The 15,648-nt window shown below is 63.8% G+C and overlaps 3 protein-coding genes across 3 annotated transcripts; all 3 read right to left on the reverse strand.

Annotated features, from left to right (window-relative positions):
• Positions 1-666: 666 nt before the first annotated feature.
• Positions 667-2,859, reverse strand: LOC132318479 (acyl-coenzyme A amino acid N-acyltransferase 2-like). The gene is made up of 3 exons (XM_059825993.1): positions 2,385-2,859; positions 2,036-2,238; positions 667-1,254 (listed from the first exon to the last, which is right to left on the reverse strand). The coding sequence occupies exons 1-3, from the start codon at positions 2,845-2,847 to the stop codon at positions 667-669; spliced, it is 1,254 nt and encodes a 417-aa protein (XP_059681976.1). The 5' UTR covers positions 2,848-2,859.
• A 1,669-nt stretch (positions 2,860-4,528) lies between these two features.
• Positions 4,529-7,217, reverse strand: CCDC86 (coiled-coil domain containing 86). Its single transcript, XM_059826093.1, has 4 exons — positions 7,036-7,217; positions 6,394-6,523; positions 5,713-5,787; positions 4,529-4,952 (listed from the first exon to the last, which is right to left on the reverse strand). The coding sequence occupies exons 1-4, from the start codon at positions 7,215-7,217 to the stop codon at positions 4,833-4,835; spliced, it is 507 nt and encodes a 168-aa protein (XP_059682076.1). The 3' UTR covers positions 4,529-4,832.
• A 547-nt stretch (positions 7,218-7,764) lies between these two features.
• Positions 7,765-9,832, reverse strand: LOC132318528 (membrane-spanning 4-domains subfamily A member 15-like). The gene is made up of 6 exons (XM_059826094.1): positions 9,662-9,832; positions 9,197-9,316; positions 8,879-8,938; positions 8,204-8,359; positions 7,964-8,083; positions 7,765-7,773 (listed from the first exon to the last, which is right to left on the reverse strand). Exons 1-6 carry the CDS (start codon positions 9,830-9,832, stop codon positions 7,765-7,767), a joined length of 636 nt encoding a protein of 211 aa, XP_059682077.1.
• Between the last annotated feature and the right edge of the window lie 5,816 nt (positions 9,833-15,648).

Consider the following 15,648-nt stretch of genomic DNA (forward strand, 5'->3'; position numbering starts at 1 on the left):
CCGGGATGGGGAGGAAGGACCTTGGTCCCCTTGGCCGGCTGCTGAGCGCAGCGCTTTGTGGGTTCCCTCTGCCTCCCTCTCCAGAACTTTCCCTTCTGGGTCTTATCTTTATTGCGGACTAAACTGAGTCACCCCCACCCACCCCTCGCCGCTGTGGCGGTCACGGCCGGCTGCTGCACCCTGCCCCGGCACGTACCGGGTGTGAACATGCCCCGATGCCCATTTGCCATCCTCCATCCCAGCCCAGGTGCCAGCCACAGAGTTTGGGGGGTTTAAAACCTCACGGGAGCTGCTATCCTCAGCATTCCCAGGGGAAAACCCACCAGCACGCGGCACCGGCACGCGGCACCGAACCTGGACTTATGGTGCAAGGGTGTGCAGAGCCGGGGGTTTGGCTGTGGCCCCCCTAAAACCTTAACCGCCTCATTAAAGAGCGGTTATCAGCTACAGCGACACCCCCACAACCCCCTGAGCCGTGCCTGTGCCTATATGAATACCTATATATATATAAGGGAGGGTCTTCCCGCATGCCGTTGCCGGGACCTGGTGTCCCCATCCCATGAGCGCAGGCAGGACCAGGCAGCGCCGGCTGGTGGGGTGCACTTTATTGAGTGGGGTGACGAGCTCGGGTGCAGCCCCGACCCCTTTTCCCCCTCCCCACGGCCATCACAGCTTCATGGTGGCGGTGGGGCCCAAGTGGAGCTCCAAGAACTGGACGATCTCCTGCCACGAGTGCTCCTGAGCCTTGGCGTGGGATTGGGCTTCACCCCCCCACACCACTGGCCGGGGGGTGCCCCGGATGCTGGAGATGCTGCAGAGGGGTGAACCGGGGGGCTCGATCAAGTGCCCGGCCCCGGGGTAGGAGAGGAGGCGGCAGCTCTCCGGCGGCATCCGTGCCATGGCCAGCTCGGCGAAGAGCTTGCTGTTGAAGCTGCGGTCGGCCTCCCCCACCACGAAGAGGACCTTCCCCCGGACCTTCTCGGCCGGGATGGCCGAGGCGCTGTACGCGGGGTCCCGGGGGTCGGCGAAGATGGCCGAGTTGTCCAAGGCCCCCACCTCCGTGAAGATGACACGCTCGGTGTAGTAGGGGATGGGGGGGATGCGGAGGTCCTTGTAGATCAGCGGGTTGCCATGGAGGAAGGCTGTGCCGTTGATCCACACCGTGGCTACCACCTGCGGGAGGAAGGTGGCCATGGCCAGGGCCACCTCTGCTCCTTTGGAGACGCCAATGACACCCAGGCCGGGGCCTCGCACCTGCAGCGGGGGGAAACAGAGCCAGCTGGCAGCACCGCTCACCGGGACGTCACCGGGATGGCCCCAGTCACGAGGACAACCCACTTGCCGGAGCATTGCTGGTCACCAGGACATCCCGCTCACTGGGATGTCCCCAGTCACCAGGACATCCCTGCTTGCCAGGACATCCCCTGGGCACCAGGACATCCCACTGGGACATCCGTTGCTTGCCAGGACATCCCCAGTCACTAGGACAACCTACTCACTGGGACATCCCTGGTCACCAGGACATCCCGCTCACCATGACATCCCTGGTCTTCAGGACATCCTGCTCACTGGGATGTCCCCAGTCACCAGGACATCCCTGCTTGCCAGGACATCCCAAGATCACCAGGACATCTCTCTCACTGGGACATCCGTTGCTTGCCAGGACATCCCCAGTCACTAGGACAACCTACTCACTGGGACATCCCTGGTCACCAGGACATCCCGCTCACCAGGACGTTCCTGGTCTTCAGGACATCCTGCTCACTGGGATGTCCCCAGTCACCAGGACATCCCTTTCACTGGGACATCCGTTGCTTGCCAGGACATCCCCAGTCACTAGGACAACCTACTCACTGGGACATCCCTGGTCACCAGGACATCCTGCTCACTGGGATGTCCCCAGTCACCAGGACATCTTGCTTATCAGGACATCCCTGGTCACCAGGACATCTCACTCACTCTATGTCCCCAGTCCCCAGGACACCCCTGCTCACCAGGACGTCCCTGCTCGCAGGGGCCACGCTGCAGGGCTCACCTTGGGGTGCCGGAGGAGCAGCTCGGCCGCCTCCTCAAAATACTCCAGGTCGAGCTGGGTCAGGGCGCGGGGCAGGTCGTCGTAGGCGAAGAAGGCCAGCGCCAGCACCGCGAAGCCCCGGCTGGCCAGCAGCCCCGCGCGGAACTCAATGAGGCCACCCGCGCCCCCGAACAGGTCAATCACCCCGGGGAAGGGTCCCGGTCCTGCGGACAGCCAGAGAGACCATCACTGCCGGGGGCAGAGGAGCCACCGGTGCCATCCCGCACCCTGGGGGTCCTGCCTGGCCCCGGGGCGTCCCCAGGGGGACCGAGGCCAGGCAGCCTGGGGTTCCTCGCACCCCGTTTCTCACCGGGTGGCAGGAAGAGGGCCCCACGGACCCTGCCCTCCCGGATGGGCACCCGTTGCATGCCGGGACCCACGTACCACCGCTCAGCCTCGCAGGAGGCCAGCGGCTGGTCCTGGGGTCCGGTGACCAGGCAGAGGCCATCGAAGACCTCCAGGCGGACGAGGAAGGGGCTGCCGGCCACGTCCCGCTTGACCAGCCGTCGGAAGAGGGTGTCGGGCTGCAGGAACCAGAAGAGCCCCATGGGCCAGACACCGGCGTAGCTGCCACCCAGGGCGGCGTGGCGCCCGGGATCCACCTCGCCCGCCCCGTCGGCGCGGAAGAAGGCGCGCGCCTGGAAGCGCTCGCCCTGTTCGTCCGTCAGCGATGCCCGCAGGGTGACCAGCTGGGAGGGGGACAGCCCCCGCACCTGCACCTGCACCGGCCGGTCGGCCAGCGAGGACTGCGGCGTCACCGTCACCTCCACCATGGTGCACCTGGGGAGGGAGATGAGCATCACCCCCGAGCATCCCACTCGGGCCCCACCGTCACCCCGCCCAGGGAGGGGGCTGCTTGGTGGCCCAGGGCGGGCTGGCAGCAGGGGACCGTCCCCAGGGATCCTAACGAGGGGCAGTGAGATTTGGGGATCACACAATGGCTTTTGCAGCCCGGCTGGTCCCGCTGGCATCCCTCCTCCCACAGTCCCCGTCCCCCCCTCCCCGAGAACACCCAGCACCACAACCCTCCCCGGCACCTCCCACCCCCCTGTCCCCAAACCCCCTCTCCAGCAGCCCCCCCCAACCCTTTCCAGCAGCAGGGACACCCACAGAGACACCCCTTTTGCTTCCGTCCCCCAGCCCCGGCATCCCCAGCCCCCATCATTCCCTCTCCCCATCCTCCTCCTCTGCACCCCAGGGCCAGACCAGGGTAGGGGGTCAGCGGGGCAGTGGCAAGCTGGGGGCAGGGGCTACTGGCCCCCCCGGTACCACGTAGATCCCGTTTCCCCTCCGTGCAGCAGGTAGGCCGCGGCAGCAGGCAGGGAACCCGGCGAGGTGCCAACCCCAGCCCAGCCCTGGGAGGAGACGTCGAGTTCGCCCACGTCCGCCCCACCAGGAAAGCAGCACCCCCCCCCGAAGCTCTGGGTGCCTGCAAGGCCTGAAGCCACGGGGACGGGCTCCAAGGCCCCCCTCTTACCCGGCTGGCGCGAAGGCTGGGCTGGTGCTGTGGCTCTGGGCAGGGAAGCGGGTGGGAAAGGCAGGGCTCATATAGCCTCGGCAATCATTAACCTGGGGTACGGCGAGGGCAGAGCCCTCCTGACCGATGACCCGGTCCAAGCTGGAAGCCGCCCCACGGCTCCGCTGCGCCCCATAGCTCCTGCCAGGCCCCTCAGCCCTTGCCTGTGGCACCCCCTCCCCAAGAGCTGCCCTGGGCGTGGGTGGGAACCCCACCAAATTCCTACTCAGTGGGGGCAATGGGGAGCTCTGCCCCACCCATTGGGGTCCCCCAAGTCCCTGTCATTAAGCCACCCCTGTGCTTCGCTCTGCCTCGGATCGGGGGGGGGGGGGCACAGGGCCAGCCCTTCGTGTCTGCCGCACCCAGCTGCCACCCCACCATGAAGCTTCAGGGCTCAAGCCCCACCATGCCCCCCCACGCCAGGGCTCCCCATGGCAAGCAAGGGCTCATCCTCCTTCTAGCCTCATGTTTGCCCACCCAGTGACACCCTTGGCCCCCCCCAGCACCCCGCTGGTCTGGCTCACAGGAGGCTGAAGACACAGCCCTCAACAGGAATGCAGAAAGGTGCATTCATAGAGCAAGAAAAAACAGGAAGGTGAAGAGCTGCATGGGTTTTTCACCCCAAGCCCCTTCCTTCCAGGCTCCCTCCAAACCCACCCTGCAGCGGTGCTGCCCCCCCAGCACCCCCGGAGAAGAGTGATGGGAGGCTGCGCTGCACCATGCACCCCCCTCCCACCTCCGCAGCGCAGCAGAGACATGCCCCCTCCCTTCATGACAGGCTCCAGGGCTCATTCCCAGGCGGACGAGACCTCTCTTCGAGGAACGGGAGACTCAGCGAGCAAGGGGCCACGGTGCTGTGACCCCAGGAAGATCTGCCTCAGCAGAGGGAAGGCCCTGAGCTGGAGCCACCAGCCCCACCGAGACGTTGGAGGCAAGTCTGGGTCAGTTGCTATTCATTTTTATAAAGAAAAAGCAGATTTGGGCAGGTGAAGCAGTTCTCTTTCCAATCCCCGGCTGTCAGCAACACCCCGGACTTCCCAGGGCAGGGGGGATGCAGCAGCTGGTTCCCGCGGGTCATGGTGCTGTGCAACCCGCCCCAGCTCTGTCCCACTGTCTGTCCAACACCGAGGGCCCAGGCAGCGACTCCTGCCTGCCAAGCCAAGGAAACACCCCTGGAGAGGAGCAGGACCCGTAGAAACCCTGTCTGCTCGGGCTGGGCGTGACGGTGCCCCGTCCCCCATCTCAATCCGTGGCTGCTTTGCGCCGCACAGGTGTCTTCTGGAGCAGGGCCAGCGTGTCCCGCTTCTCCACCCGCCGCAGCTGCTTCTTCTTCGCCCGCTTGAGCTTCAGCGGGTTCCGGATCTGGATGGGAGTGGGGGGAAGAGGGGGCTTTCAGGCACAGAGACTGCGCCGGGGGGAGCCAGGCAACACGGGCATGGCAGGGGTCCCAGCCTCCCATCCCTGCGGCACGGCCGGCACAGCCCCAGCCAGAGCCAGGCTCCTCCACACGGCGCTGCGGGATGGGATCTTCCTCCCACTGCCGAAGCAATGACCAAAGTCTGTACAGGAAGCTGTCCAGCTCCCTATCAGATTTATCCTAAAACTCCTCCCTGGGAATGTCTCCAAGTTGCCCCAGCTCTTGTGTCGGAGGGAACAGGCAATAACCCCATCCTCACCACCACCGCGCGGCTGTGCAGATCTTCACCACACCCACCCCGAGCTCCAAGGTCTCTTCCAGACGGAAAAACCCTGACTTCCCCATATGAAAGCCCAGTGTGCTTGGATCCCATCGGTGCCAAGTTTCTCTTGCTCTATTGCCCCGTGTGCCAGCGATCCCCAGGCTGAGCCCCTCCCTGGTTTTCTCAAGCTTGAAAGAGAAGCTGTGCCCCCCACCCCACCCTGCAGGACACCGGCTCCCTGCTTGGCACAGGAGACACCCTCTTGGTGCAGCTGGATTTGGTTGGATTTCCCCAGTCCTCCCAGTGCTGCTCACAGCATCTTTCAAAGAAGGAGGCAGGGAGAGGAAATGGAGCAAACCGGAGCCCAGTGCCCGGGGTCTGGAGGCCACCGGGTCTGCCAGGCCACCGTGATGTCCCCAGCTCCGAGCTGGGCCACGACTCACCACTTGGACGATCTCTGCCTTCCGCTCGTTCTCCAGGCGCCGCTTCAGGTTCTCCTCCCGCCGCCGCTTCTTCTCCTGCGGAAGCAGCACCAAAACGTTCCCTGCAGGTCCCTCCCTCCGGACTTAAACCCAAACCAGCGTCGACCCGTGGCTGAGGGAGACACCGGTCAGGGAGCTGCACAGCTACAGCAACATGAGCAACACCTGCCCAAGCATGAAATCTGCTGCACAAAGCCAAGCCAGCAGCGCTTTTTCCCCCGGCACGAGGCTTGAACTGACCGAGCGAGTTGATTTCGAGTCAGTGACTTGCAGCACGTGACCGTCACAGCCTGGATTTGGCAGGACGACAGGGAATTCACCATCCCGGCTGCCCACGAGAAGGGCAGCCGGTGGGGTTTGGGTTTGTGCTCGCTGCAAGGCAGGCACCCCGCAAGGCTCTGCCGCAGTAATGCCACGGCCCCAAAGCCCAGGATGCGGGCAGAGACACGGGGCTGTGTATGGAGAGAGGTGGAAAGTCTCTGATCGAGGCCTGACTCTGCAAGGCGGCCCCGAGCTCGCCCTGGCAAAGGGAGCGGTGCCACAAGCACGGTCGCTGCCCCATGGAGGTGGCGGGCACGGAGGGGCTGGGTGATGCTGCCTGCGGGGTCCTGAGCCCGAGGCCCAGCTCCTGAGCCCCGTTACCTCTCGCTCTCTCTGCTTCCCCTCCTGCAGCTGCCGCGCCAGGTCCCGGACGAGTTTCCTCTCCTGCCGCTCCTTCATCTTCCGCGCCCAGGAGGTGCGAAGGGCCTTGTCCTGGATCATGTGTGAGAACCTGAGCAGGCAGATGGACCGTGTCAGCAGCTGGAGGAGGCAGAGCTGAGCTCCCGGCGGCTCACAGAAACCCTACGCAGCCTTATCCGCTCCGGGTCCTCTCTGGAAACTTCTCGGGCCAGAACTTTGTGAAACTCCCCCAGCTCAGAGCCTCCCACAGCAGCCTCAGCCCCTGGACATCCCCTCCAAACCTTCCCCCCAGCTAAGGACTCCCCCAGCGCAGCCTTGTCCTCTCCCCGTCCCCCCTAAACTCTATAGATCGCTCCGGAGTCCCCCTACGAACCTCCCCCGTGGCCCCATGAAAGCAGCCCTGCCCGCCCCACGTCCCTCCCAGGTCAACCCACCCCTAAAACAGCCCCGTGTCCCCCCCGTCTCCCCCCAAAGCACCCGCAGAGCCTCCTCCCAGCTCAAGAACCCCCCAAACAGCCCTGCCTCCACCAGAGGCCCCCCCAAAGTGCCCTCGCCCGACCCTGGAGACCCCCCCAAAGGCCTACACCCCCCCCCCGCGTCCACCTCTTCTTGCCGGGGTCCTTCCACACCCGCCCCGACTTGGGCCTGCCCCGCGGGATCGCTGCCACCACTTCCTTTCGCTTCTTGGCGGCTTGCCGCCGCCGCCGGGCCGGAGCCGGGGCCGGGGTCGCCCCACCGGGCTCCTCAGGGCCCGGGGCCGGGGCCGCCCCGCACTCCCCCTCCATTTTCCACGCGGCCCCTTCCCCGACAGCGCCGTGAGATGACGTCAGAGAGGCGCCGCGCCACCACCGCGCGCATGCTCAGAGCGGAAGATCGACGACGCCAAGCCCCCGAGCGCCATTTTAGTGTCGGGCAACACCTCCCGCCTCCCCGACGGCGCCGGGCGGAGGCTGCCATGTTTGTGCCGGGCAAACGCGTACCGGTGCCCATCATCTCGTCGTCGCTGCGGCCTGTGCCCGGTGCTCTCCACACCCCCCCCCGCCCCAATCTCACCCGGTGCCGTGGCCCGGCGAGGCCCTCCCGCCCCCTGGGCGAGCCCCGGAGAGACGCGTGGTCTGGGCTGGGGGTAGAGGCCTTTATTGGGGGCCAAACCCGCAGAGGGGAGCGGCCTCCTCCCCGGGGCCGGGCCCGGGGCCGGAGCGGGGGCACCGTGGGGTCTCAGGCTCCAGCCACCTCCACCGTGAGGCCCCCCTGGGCTCCAGCACCTCAGCTGCAGCGGTGCTGGGATGTGCAGTAGTTCTTACCAGCGGACGGCTGTGCGCTAGGCCACGGCTACAGCGCCTGGGAGAGGAGAAAGGGGGAAATCCCGCTTTTGGGGTCATGCAAAGAGACCCCCGTGGGCCACCAGCCCGGGGCAGCCCCTCAGAGGAAAGAAGGGGGTGGGTGACACCACCCTGCTCCTGCCGAAACACCGGAGCTGGCACCCCAGGTCTCCCCAGGGCTCCGGGCTGCGACGCGTGCTGCCCCTCACCATGCGCGTGTAGTTGTGCTGCTTGATGGCATCGTAGCCGAAGGCCAGGGCCGCCACCGCCGTGCAGAACTCCAGGAGGCAGAAGATGACGAACATGGAATCCAGCCCGTTGCTCAGGATCTGCGAGGAGGAGAGTGGAAGGGCCCAGCGGGTCCCGCTCACTGGCAGCGCCCTTCATCCCGCTCTCCTGTGCGGCGAGAGGCTCAGCCCCGCCACCCGAACAGGATCGAGAGGCTCTACCTTGTTCTCAGCATTGAAGCACCACTCGGCTTTCAGCTGGTACGGCACGTTGGTCTCGCAGCCGGGGATGTTGTGAGTGATGGCCGTGGTGTGGACAAGGGTGGCCACCAGCGTGCTCAGGATGACCCCCATGTTGATGATGCAGCAGGTCTTCACCTGTGTGGGTCACTTTGCATCAGCCGTCAGCAGCTCCGTCCCTTCTGCTCCTGCCGGGAGCTGTGCGGGTGACAGCACGACGCCCACCCTGCCAGAGACCCCTGTGAGGTGCTGCAGAGCCGAGGGAGAGGCCGCTTGGGGCTTTCTGTTTGAGGGGTCTGAGCAGGGTCGCCTCCAAGCTGGATTATTCAACTCGGGTCAAATATATTCCTGGAAAAGCCACCCAGGGCATCCGCCCTCGGTGACACCTTCTCTCTCTGTCATCCGAGAGTGACTCCACCAGGCCCCAAGCATCTCATGGAGGCCCTGAAGCGTGAAGGATTACCCACCCTCCAGTCAACGGGGAGAGAGCTGGGCATATCCCGAGGGTGAGACAGGCCTTAGGTGCCTCGCTGCAGACCCTGCGGGCTGAATCCAGGCTGCGGAGGGGTCCCGCCAGCCGCTGGAAGGGGCAGAAGCCGCAGAAGCAACGGGAGGATGCTTTGTCCCTCCCAGCCTGGCCGCAGGGGACCCTCTTACCAGCAAGATGTTATCTCTTTTTTCACTTTCCACCAGCAGAGAGCCTGAGACCAGGAGCTGCTCAGAAAACAGAGGAAAGAGGGCATCAGCAGCAAGGCACCCCTCCCCGTCACCCATCCTGCATGTCCCGGCACCCCTCTGGCTGCAGATCGGTGTTTGGGGCTGCACGCACGCACTGTCCATCCCCAGAGGGGACAGCCAGAAGATGTGGGTGTAAGAGGAGGCCCTGGTGACAAGAGATCTGGTCCCCGATCCACTGAGATCCCCCCGTCCTTTTTGGGCAGCAAGGAGGTGAAGGCCAGGCATGTCCCTGCTTACCAGGAGCCCAAGCCAGAAGAGGACCCCGCTGGCCACAGGGAGGGAAGGGGTCCTGTATTCCGACACCGTCAGGATGATCCCGAAGCAGATGTGGATGATCCCGGTGAAGATGTGGATGGTCTGGGGAAGGACGGGGGAGAGGGATCCCCCTGGTTACTCTTGGCCCAAAGCGCTGCCTGTCTGCCAGCACCGGCAAAGGATGGGTATCGCTGTTGCTGTTAGCCACGTCCCACCCCATCCCACTGTCGCACCGTGCCCTGGCTGCACCCTGCGGTGCCGAGAAGGGACTCGGGACAGCTGGGTGTGCCGGCACTTGGCGCAGCGGCATGAGCCGGCAAAGGGAGCCGGTCCCGAATGTCACCTCTGCCCCAGCCAAGGAGGACCTCAAGCAGGACAGTCCCTGGGGATACTCAGTCCCCGCTTTGCCCCCGAGGTGTCCCGTCCCCCCGCGATGCCACGTCTCACCCCCAGCGCCTTGGGCTGAGCCCTTCTGAAGCCTCTGACTTGAAATGACGACACCGCGGGCGCGGACGGCCTGGAGCCGGAGGCCAGCTGGGCCGCTCGGGGGTCTGTGGCCGGGATGACCTCCGTGATGATCCTCACGCCCCCAGAGTCGGTCACCGTGGTGGCTGCCATCGCCGGCGGGCAGAGCGGGGCTGAGGAGCCGGGGCAGGTGGGGAAGCTGAAGGACCAGGCTGGCTCCCACGCTGCCCAGGGACCCGTTCATGGGAGATATCCACGTGAGCGGTGACACAAGAAGCACTGACATCCTCTTTCAAGGATGTTCCACACCCCATCCTGCACCCCACACCTCGCCCCCCACCCAGGTACCTCCTTCAGCCTGGGCTTGCCCTCCTCCTCCTCCCCACGGCTGCTGTTAGCGGTCCCTTGGCTGTCCGAACCTCCCTGGGAAGTGGTGGTCGGGCAGGGACGTGGTCCCGCTGCCCTTTGCTCCCTGCAGGAAGTTTGTTCATGGAAATCTCATCGGGCCCCTCTTGCTCAACGAGGCGGCTTTGCCAACGGAGGGGAGAGAGGCTGGCAAAAACCCCGCCTGCATGCGCCTGCACGCATGAGGTGGAGGGAGAGGGAGGCAGGGAAAGGGGCTTTGCAAGCCCAAGGTGGGGACCCCCTCCGAGCGCTTCGCTGCAGCCTGGGGAAGGGATTGGACGCTTGACCCTTGGGATGTTCCAAGGAGGAGAACCCCCTGCCCAGCCTTGGGCAAGTCCTCTCCATCCCCAGTTGCGGATGCTTTGCTCCGGCATCATCTCCGCAATTAGCCGTGTGCCAGCCCTGGCAGGGTCCTAACGAGGTGCTCGGAGATTCATGTGGCTGCCCCCAGGGCTACTACAAGACAGCCAGCCCTAGCAGTTTCCCTTACAGGAAAAAAAAGGAGTGAAACAGGACATGGCACAAACATTATAAACCCTGTTAGTCCATAAAGGTCCCAAGGAAAATTCTTTATTGCCCTTTGATTTTCTTTAGGGTTCTTCTTCCTTCACGAGCGCCTTGATCTTGTGGGTCTGTCCCCTGTGAGGACAGCCCACCCGCAGGAGCGAGCCGAGGCGGGGGGTGCAGCAGCACGGCGTGTGGTGCCGGATGGCTCCGGCACGGGCCCGGCGGGAGCCAAAGGGAAAGGAGATGCGGTTGTTTCCGATAGGAAATGAGAGCTCAGCCTGGGAACGGAGCCACCGCACATGGCGAGGAGCTCCCGAGGGGCAAGCTCGGAGGCCCCTTCCTCCCTCCGCCGGCCACCGGTCTCCAGGTCTGCCAGAAAACAGCTATTTCCTTCGTGGCCAACGTCCCCATCTGCTTGCCGGGAGGGCCGGGGTCCTTCACTCCAGCCTGCAAGGACCCCCCGGGTTTTCTGGATGTTCGCCGGGTGTGGGGTAGGATGCTGGGTGGGGGTCCTGTCCCCTCTCATCCTCATCCGTGCTCAGTAAAGTCCCCAGTGCTGGGCACTGCAGAGAGCTCTGGCTCTGGGACTGCAGAAGGGAAAAAAACATCCCTCGCTGTGCCAGAGAAGGGAACAAGGGACAAACGGGATGTGGTTTGACTCGACTTCCACCCATGAGATCGAGCACGGTCTGGTCTGGTTCAGGGAGCGAGCGGGAGGGTGCAGGGAGACATGGCTCTGGGACCCCGCTTGGGCTTTTTCCTCTCTTGGAGGCTGCGAATGTCTGACCGCTGCCCGAGGCTTTACCCAAACTATTTCTTGGTGGAACAGGAATATTTAGGCACAGGGCTCTGGCGTTTCTGAGCTTGGCCGCAGGCAGCCAGGGCTGGCTTCACACCGCATTGGCGGCCACGGGCATCCCCAGCGTGAAGGGTCCCGCAACCCTGTCTCTGCCCGAGCCTCCCACCGCAGACCCAGGGAGGGTCGGGACCCTCCACTGCCCGGTTCCAGCTGAGGATTTTAGGAGCAGGTGGAGGAACTTTTGGAAGTGCCTTTTCCTTTCCTTTGGCCCTAGAGGGAGCTGAGATGCTTGATTTAGAGGCGCACCACTTCCAGAGCTCAGCAGAGGCTTCCAGAGCTGGGGCCAGCAGTGGGGCACAATCCCCAGCGAGGGGTGAGCAGCAGCAGCCCCCCCCCAATCCCGGGCTGCCCTGGGGGAAACCAGGGCATGGGTGGTACCAAACCTGGGCGCAGGCTGTAGGTTGTGGAAAACAGCCACGGCTTGGTGTCTCCCGGCAGAGTGGAGGCACTGGCAGCACGGCCTCGGCTCTTGAGTTTGCAGAGCCACCGGAGCGAAGCTCTCTGGCCACGTATTCCCGCAGATCTTATGTTTCTCTGGGGATTTTTCCAAAGGTTTTCTCTGCATCCCTGCTGCGCGGGCTGGAAACCAGGGGACTGACCAGCGGCTGACTGGGGCGATGGCCATGAGCCCGGGAGCAGGACGGTGCTGCAGAGGAGGGAGCGGGACGCCAGGCGAGGCTCAGCAGCCCAGCTGGGGCTGCGGGGTCTCAGCTCTCCCCTGTCCCGTTTTGGGTCCTTACAGCCTGACCATTTCCCGAGCTCCTTGTCCGATGGTTAACGAGAGGGAGCGCAGTCAGTCTGTGCCCTCCCTGTGCTCCCATGCACCGGGGAAACGGATGATTTTTGGCACAGCAGCAGGAGTTGTTTAGCTGGTAAACCCAGAGCATGGCTGAGCACTGGCCCCAGAAGATTTGCCGATAGCTGGGGAGGAATTCCACCAAACCACCCTAAATCAGGTCTCGGAAAAGAGCTGGCAGGAACAGACCCAGCCAGCGACGAGCAGCGAGCGACTCGCATCTCCGCCCCGGCGCCTGGACGGGCTCACGCTGCCTCCGGGCCGGTAGCCGGAGGAGAGGGCAGGGGACTCGCCGGGCACCGCAGCCCACCTGCATCCCTCATCCCACGGCGAAAAACGTCAGGCGGAGAAAAGCTGGTGCTGAGAGCGCCGGGCACTCGAAGCCCCTGCGTGCTGGGGAGGAGCTGCTGATGGCATTCCTCCATCCCGCAGCCCCGGCGGGGGAACGAGCGCTTGGCCTTGTAAAGGGCTGCAAGTGGCGGCACGGCTTTCCAGGAAAAACACGGAGATGGATGAGATTCAACCACGCCTGTTCATCGCGCTCCCGATGCCTCTTAGCCTTTAATTTCTCCCGGTAACTCCGTCAGCGTGTCTCTCCGGAGGGAGAGCCTCTCTCAACACCCCAGTGCTAACGAGTCCCGCGCTGGCTGGGATCTTGTTCCAGCCCTGGCAGCACCCGAGGGGTAAGGAACACTTTAGCACCCGTGGAAATGCTGGGATCCCCTCTTTAGCCTTTATACAGGCAGGGTGTCCTCCAGCATAAGCAACGACTTGTGTTCCCGGCCAAAACCGCCTGCTACGGTGGATTTCCCCCCAAATCCGCCTTTTCAGATTCCTAAAGCATTCCTGAAGTTTCAGCCTTTCAGCCAGAAACAGCCGTGACTGCCCTCGGCCCGGCAGCCGGGCTTGGGGAAGCGGCTGAGCAAAACCCCTTTTCGAGCGAGGTATCCGTGGAGAAAGCGCTTTTCCCTTTCTAAATAAAGCCAGGTCCAGCTGGGGATGGCAGGAGCCCAAGGTAGGATGTTAAGATTTATTTTGGAAACAGATGCCAGAGGAGGTGAAGTTTTTATGCGTCTGGCTGAGCAGATGTGGGGAAGTGGCAAGCCTGGTCGGTGGAGCCTTCCAGCCCTTTATTTGCAGGAATTTCTGGCTTTGCTGATATATACAACGCGTTCCTCGGATTTTAGGGGGTTTTTTTAGGTCGAGTTTTGCTCTCCTGACAGCTGGAAATCTTTTCTTCACTGTTTATTCTTCCTTTTAAATCTCCAGGAGCCGCTCACGCACGGGCTGAGTGCTGGTGCCGGGCGAGACGTCTGCCCCACGAGCGTGGCTTTCGGCACGGCTGGAGGAGCGCAAACACACCTGGTGTGACGGCTGGGGACACCCACGTCGGTGGCTTCACTACAAGGGTCCGGTGGCCCTTAGGATGTCACGGGACGGATGGGGGAAGCCTGGCTGGGTGCTCAGGCTCAGGGTGGGGTGGGGGGTCAGCGAGAGCCTCCCCGGCATCCCTTCCCACCAGCACAGGACAAGTTTATGAGCCTGGTGGAACCAAAAGTCCTTTTCCAACCCAAAAAGCCCTGCTTTTTTCCAAAGAAAATAGATTGCGACGGAGAAATGCTTTTCACAGAAAGCTGCTGCTTCCTGTGAAAAACTTTATATCCCCATAAAAATACCAAAAGTCAACATTTTGCTTTGCCTCCAAATGTTTCTGGTTCTCACAGGGCTGTTATGATACTGGTTCCAGAATGAGAAAGCCACATTTTCTGGGACAGGTTTCAGGTTTTTTTTTTTTTAAAAAAAAGCAGCTGGCTTTTATCCCTGCCGCGTTCCCTGGGAGGCATAGCAGTCCCTGGGCGGTGATGATGCCAACCCTTATATTTTCACTGCAGACAAACACGCTGGTCTGTAACCCCAGGACCGCATTCTGTGTTGTCTCCGCTCTGCATCCCAAAAACCCACGGAGGGAACCTCCTCCGAGGGTGTTAAACACCGAGGTATCCATCCCGGCTTAGGAAATCTGGAGCCAGGAGGAGGCAGAGGAGGGAGCCTGGGGGAGCATCGCTGCCTGCTGGGGTGGTCCTTACCCTTTTCGTAGCGTAGAGCTGGTCGAGGTGAATGCTCCAGCGCTGGTGGGAATAGCCGTGGTGGGATGTTTCCTCTGGGAATCCTCCCCGGATGAAGTACCAGGACCTGGTGGTCAGCACCAAGGACCCCCCACAACCCAGGTGGAGGATGCCCAGGAGGACCTGGATGCCCTGGGGAGCAGAGGACGCCAGGCAGCGGCCGCAGCCCCGGGACGGGGGCACGGGCATGTGGGTGCTTGTCCTTACCCCCAGCACGCCCAGCTCCCCTTTGGGGGGGGGGTGACCGACAGCAGCCTGCAGCAGCCGGCCCCCCGCACGGCCCCGGAGTCCCCCGGGGGGGTGTAGGGGGGGAAGGTGACAAAAGGGTCTCCAGGCACCGTCCCCAGCGCTGCTGCGGCATGCCAGGCACTGCAAGGGAGAGCAGACGTGGCTGGCCCAGCTGCACCGTTCCCCATGCACGGCACCGACGCATCGCCCCGCAGATTGCGTCCCCCCATTTCCAGCTCCACGTCTCCCCATTTCCCTCGTTGGGGGGAGTCAGAGACCCCTCCTGCAGCCCGGCTCAGCCCACCGCCGGCTTGCTGCTACACATCACACGAAGACCGAGAACCACCCCACGCTCTCCCAGCCCTCCTGTCCAGCCATCTTCTCCATCCTGAAGACCCCTCGCCCGCTCAGCCCCCCCGGGCATCCTCCTTGCCCTTTCCCAGATCCCCTCCGGGGCTCCAGCATCCTTCCGAGATGCAGGACCCAGACCTGATGTTCGGGGTGCAGACGCTCCCCAGCTTTACCCAGGGGAGCAGCCCCACTCCCCCAAATCCCCGGCATTTCACGTGCCCCCAAGATCGCTGCCCAGCACGGAGCTGCCCTTTCCTCTGCCACCCCACGCCTTGTCCCCCGCATCTCCCCAGGGGCCCCCTCCCTCCAAGGGGGGCTGTCGAGAGAAGCCCCGTGGTCCTTCGGCCCGTGCCCACCCCCAGGAGCAGGCAGGGGAGCATCCCCCAGCGCCGCGGGGCAGGGACCAGGTACGCACGGGAGGTCAGCCCTGCGCCCGGTGCGGGGGTCCGGCGGGGGGATCTCCCCAGGGAACATTCATGGCTCCTGGATGGGAAGAGAGCCAGAGTTTTCCAAGCAATGCTGGTGACGCCGGGCAAGAGGGGCTCGTCCTGTGCTCCCCACCTCCGCCTCGGGGATGGTCGCGGCTGCGGCAGATGCCATAAACAAAAGTTGCTCCAAGACGCCGAGTGTGAGCCCGGCATGAACCAGGGGCTTCCTCTGCCTCTCCCAGCCCGGAGACGCTGCCAGAGGCCACCGG

Source organism: Gavia stellata, chromosome 17 (genome assembly GCF_030936135.1).
Source record: "Gavia stellata isolate bGavSte3 chromosome 17, bGavSte3.hap2, whole genome shotgun sequence".
Classification (NCBI taxonomy): Eukaryota; Metazoa; Chordata; class Aves; order Gaviiformes; family Gaviidae; genus Gavia; species Gavia stellata.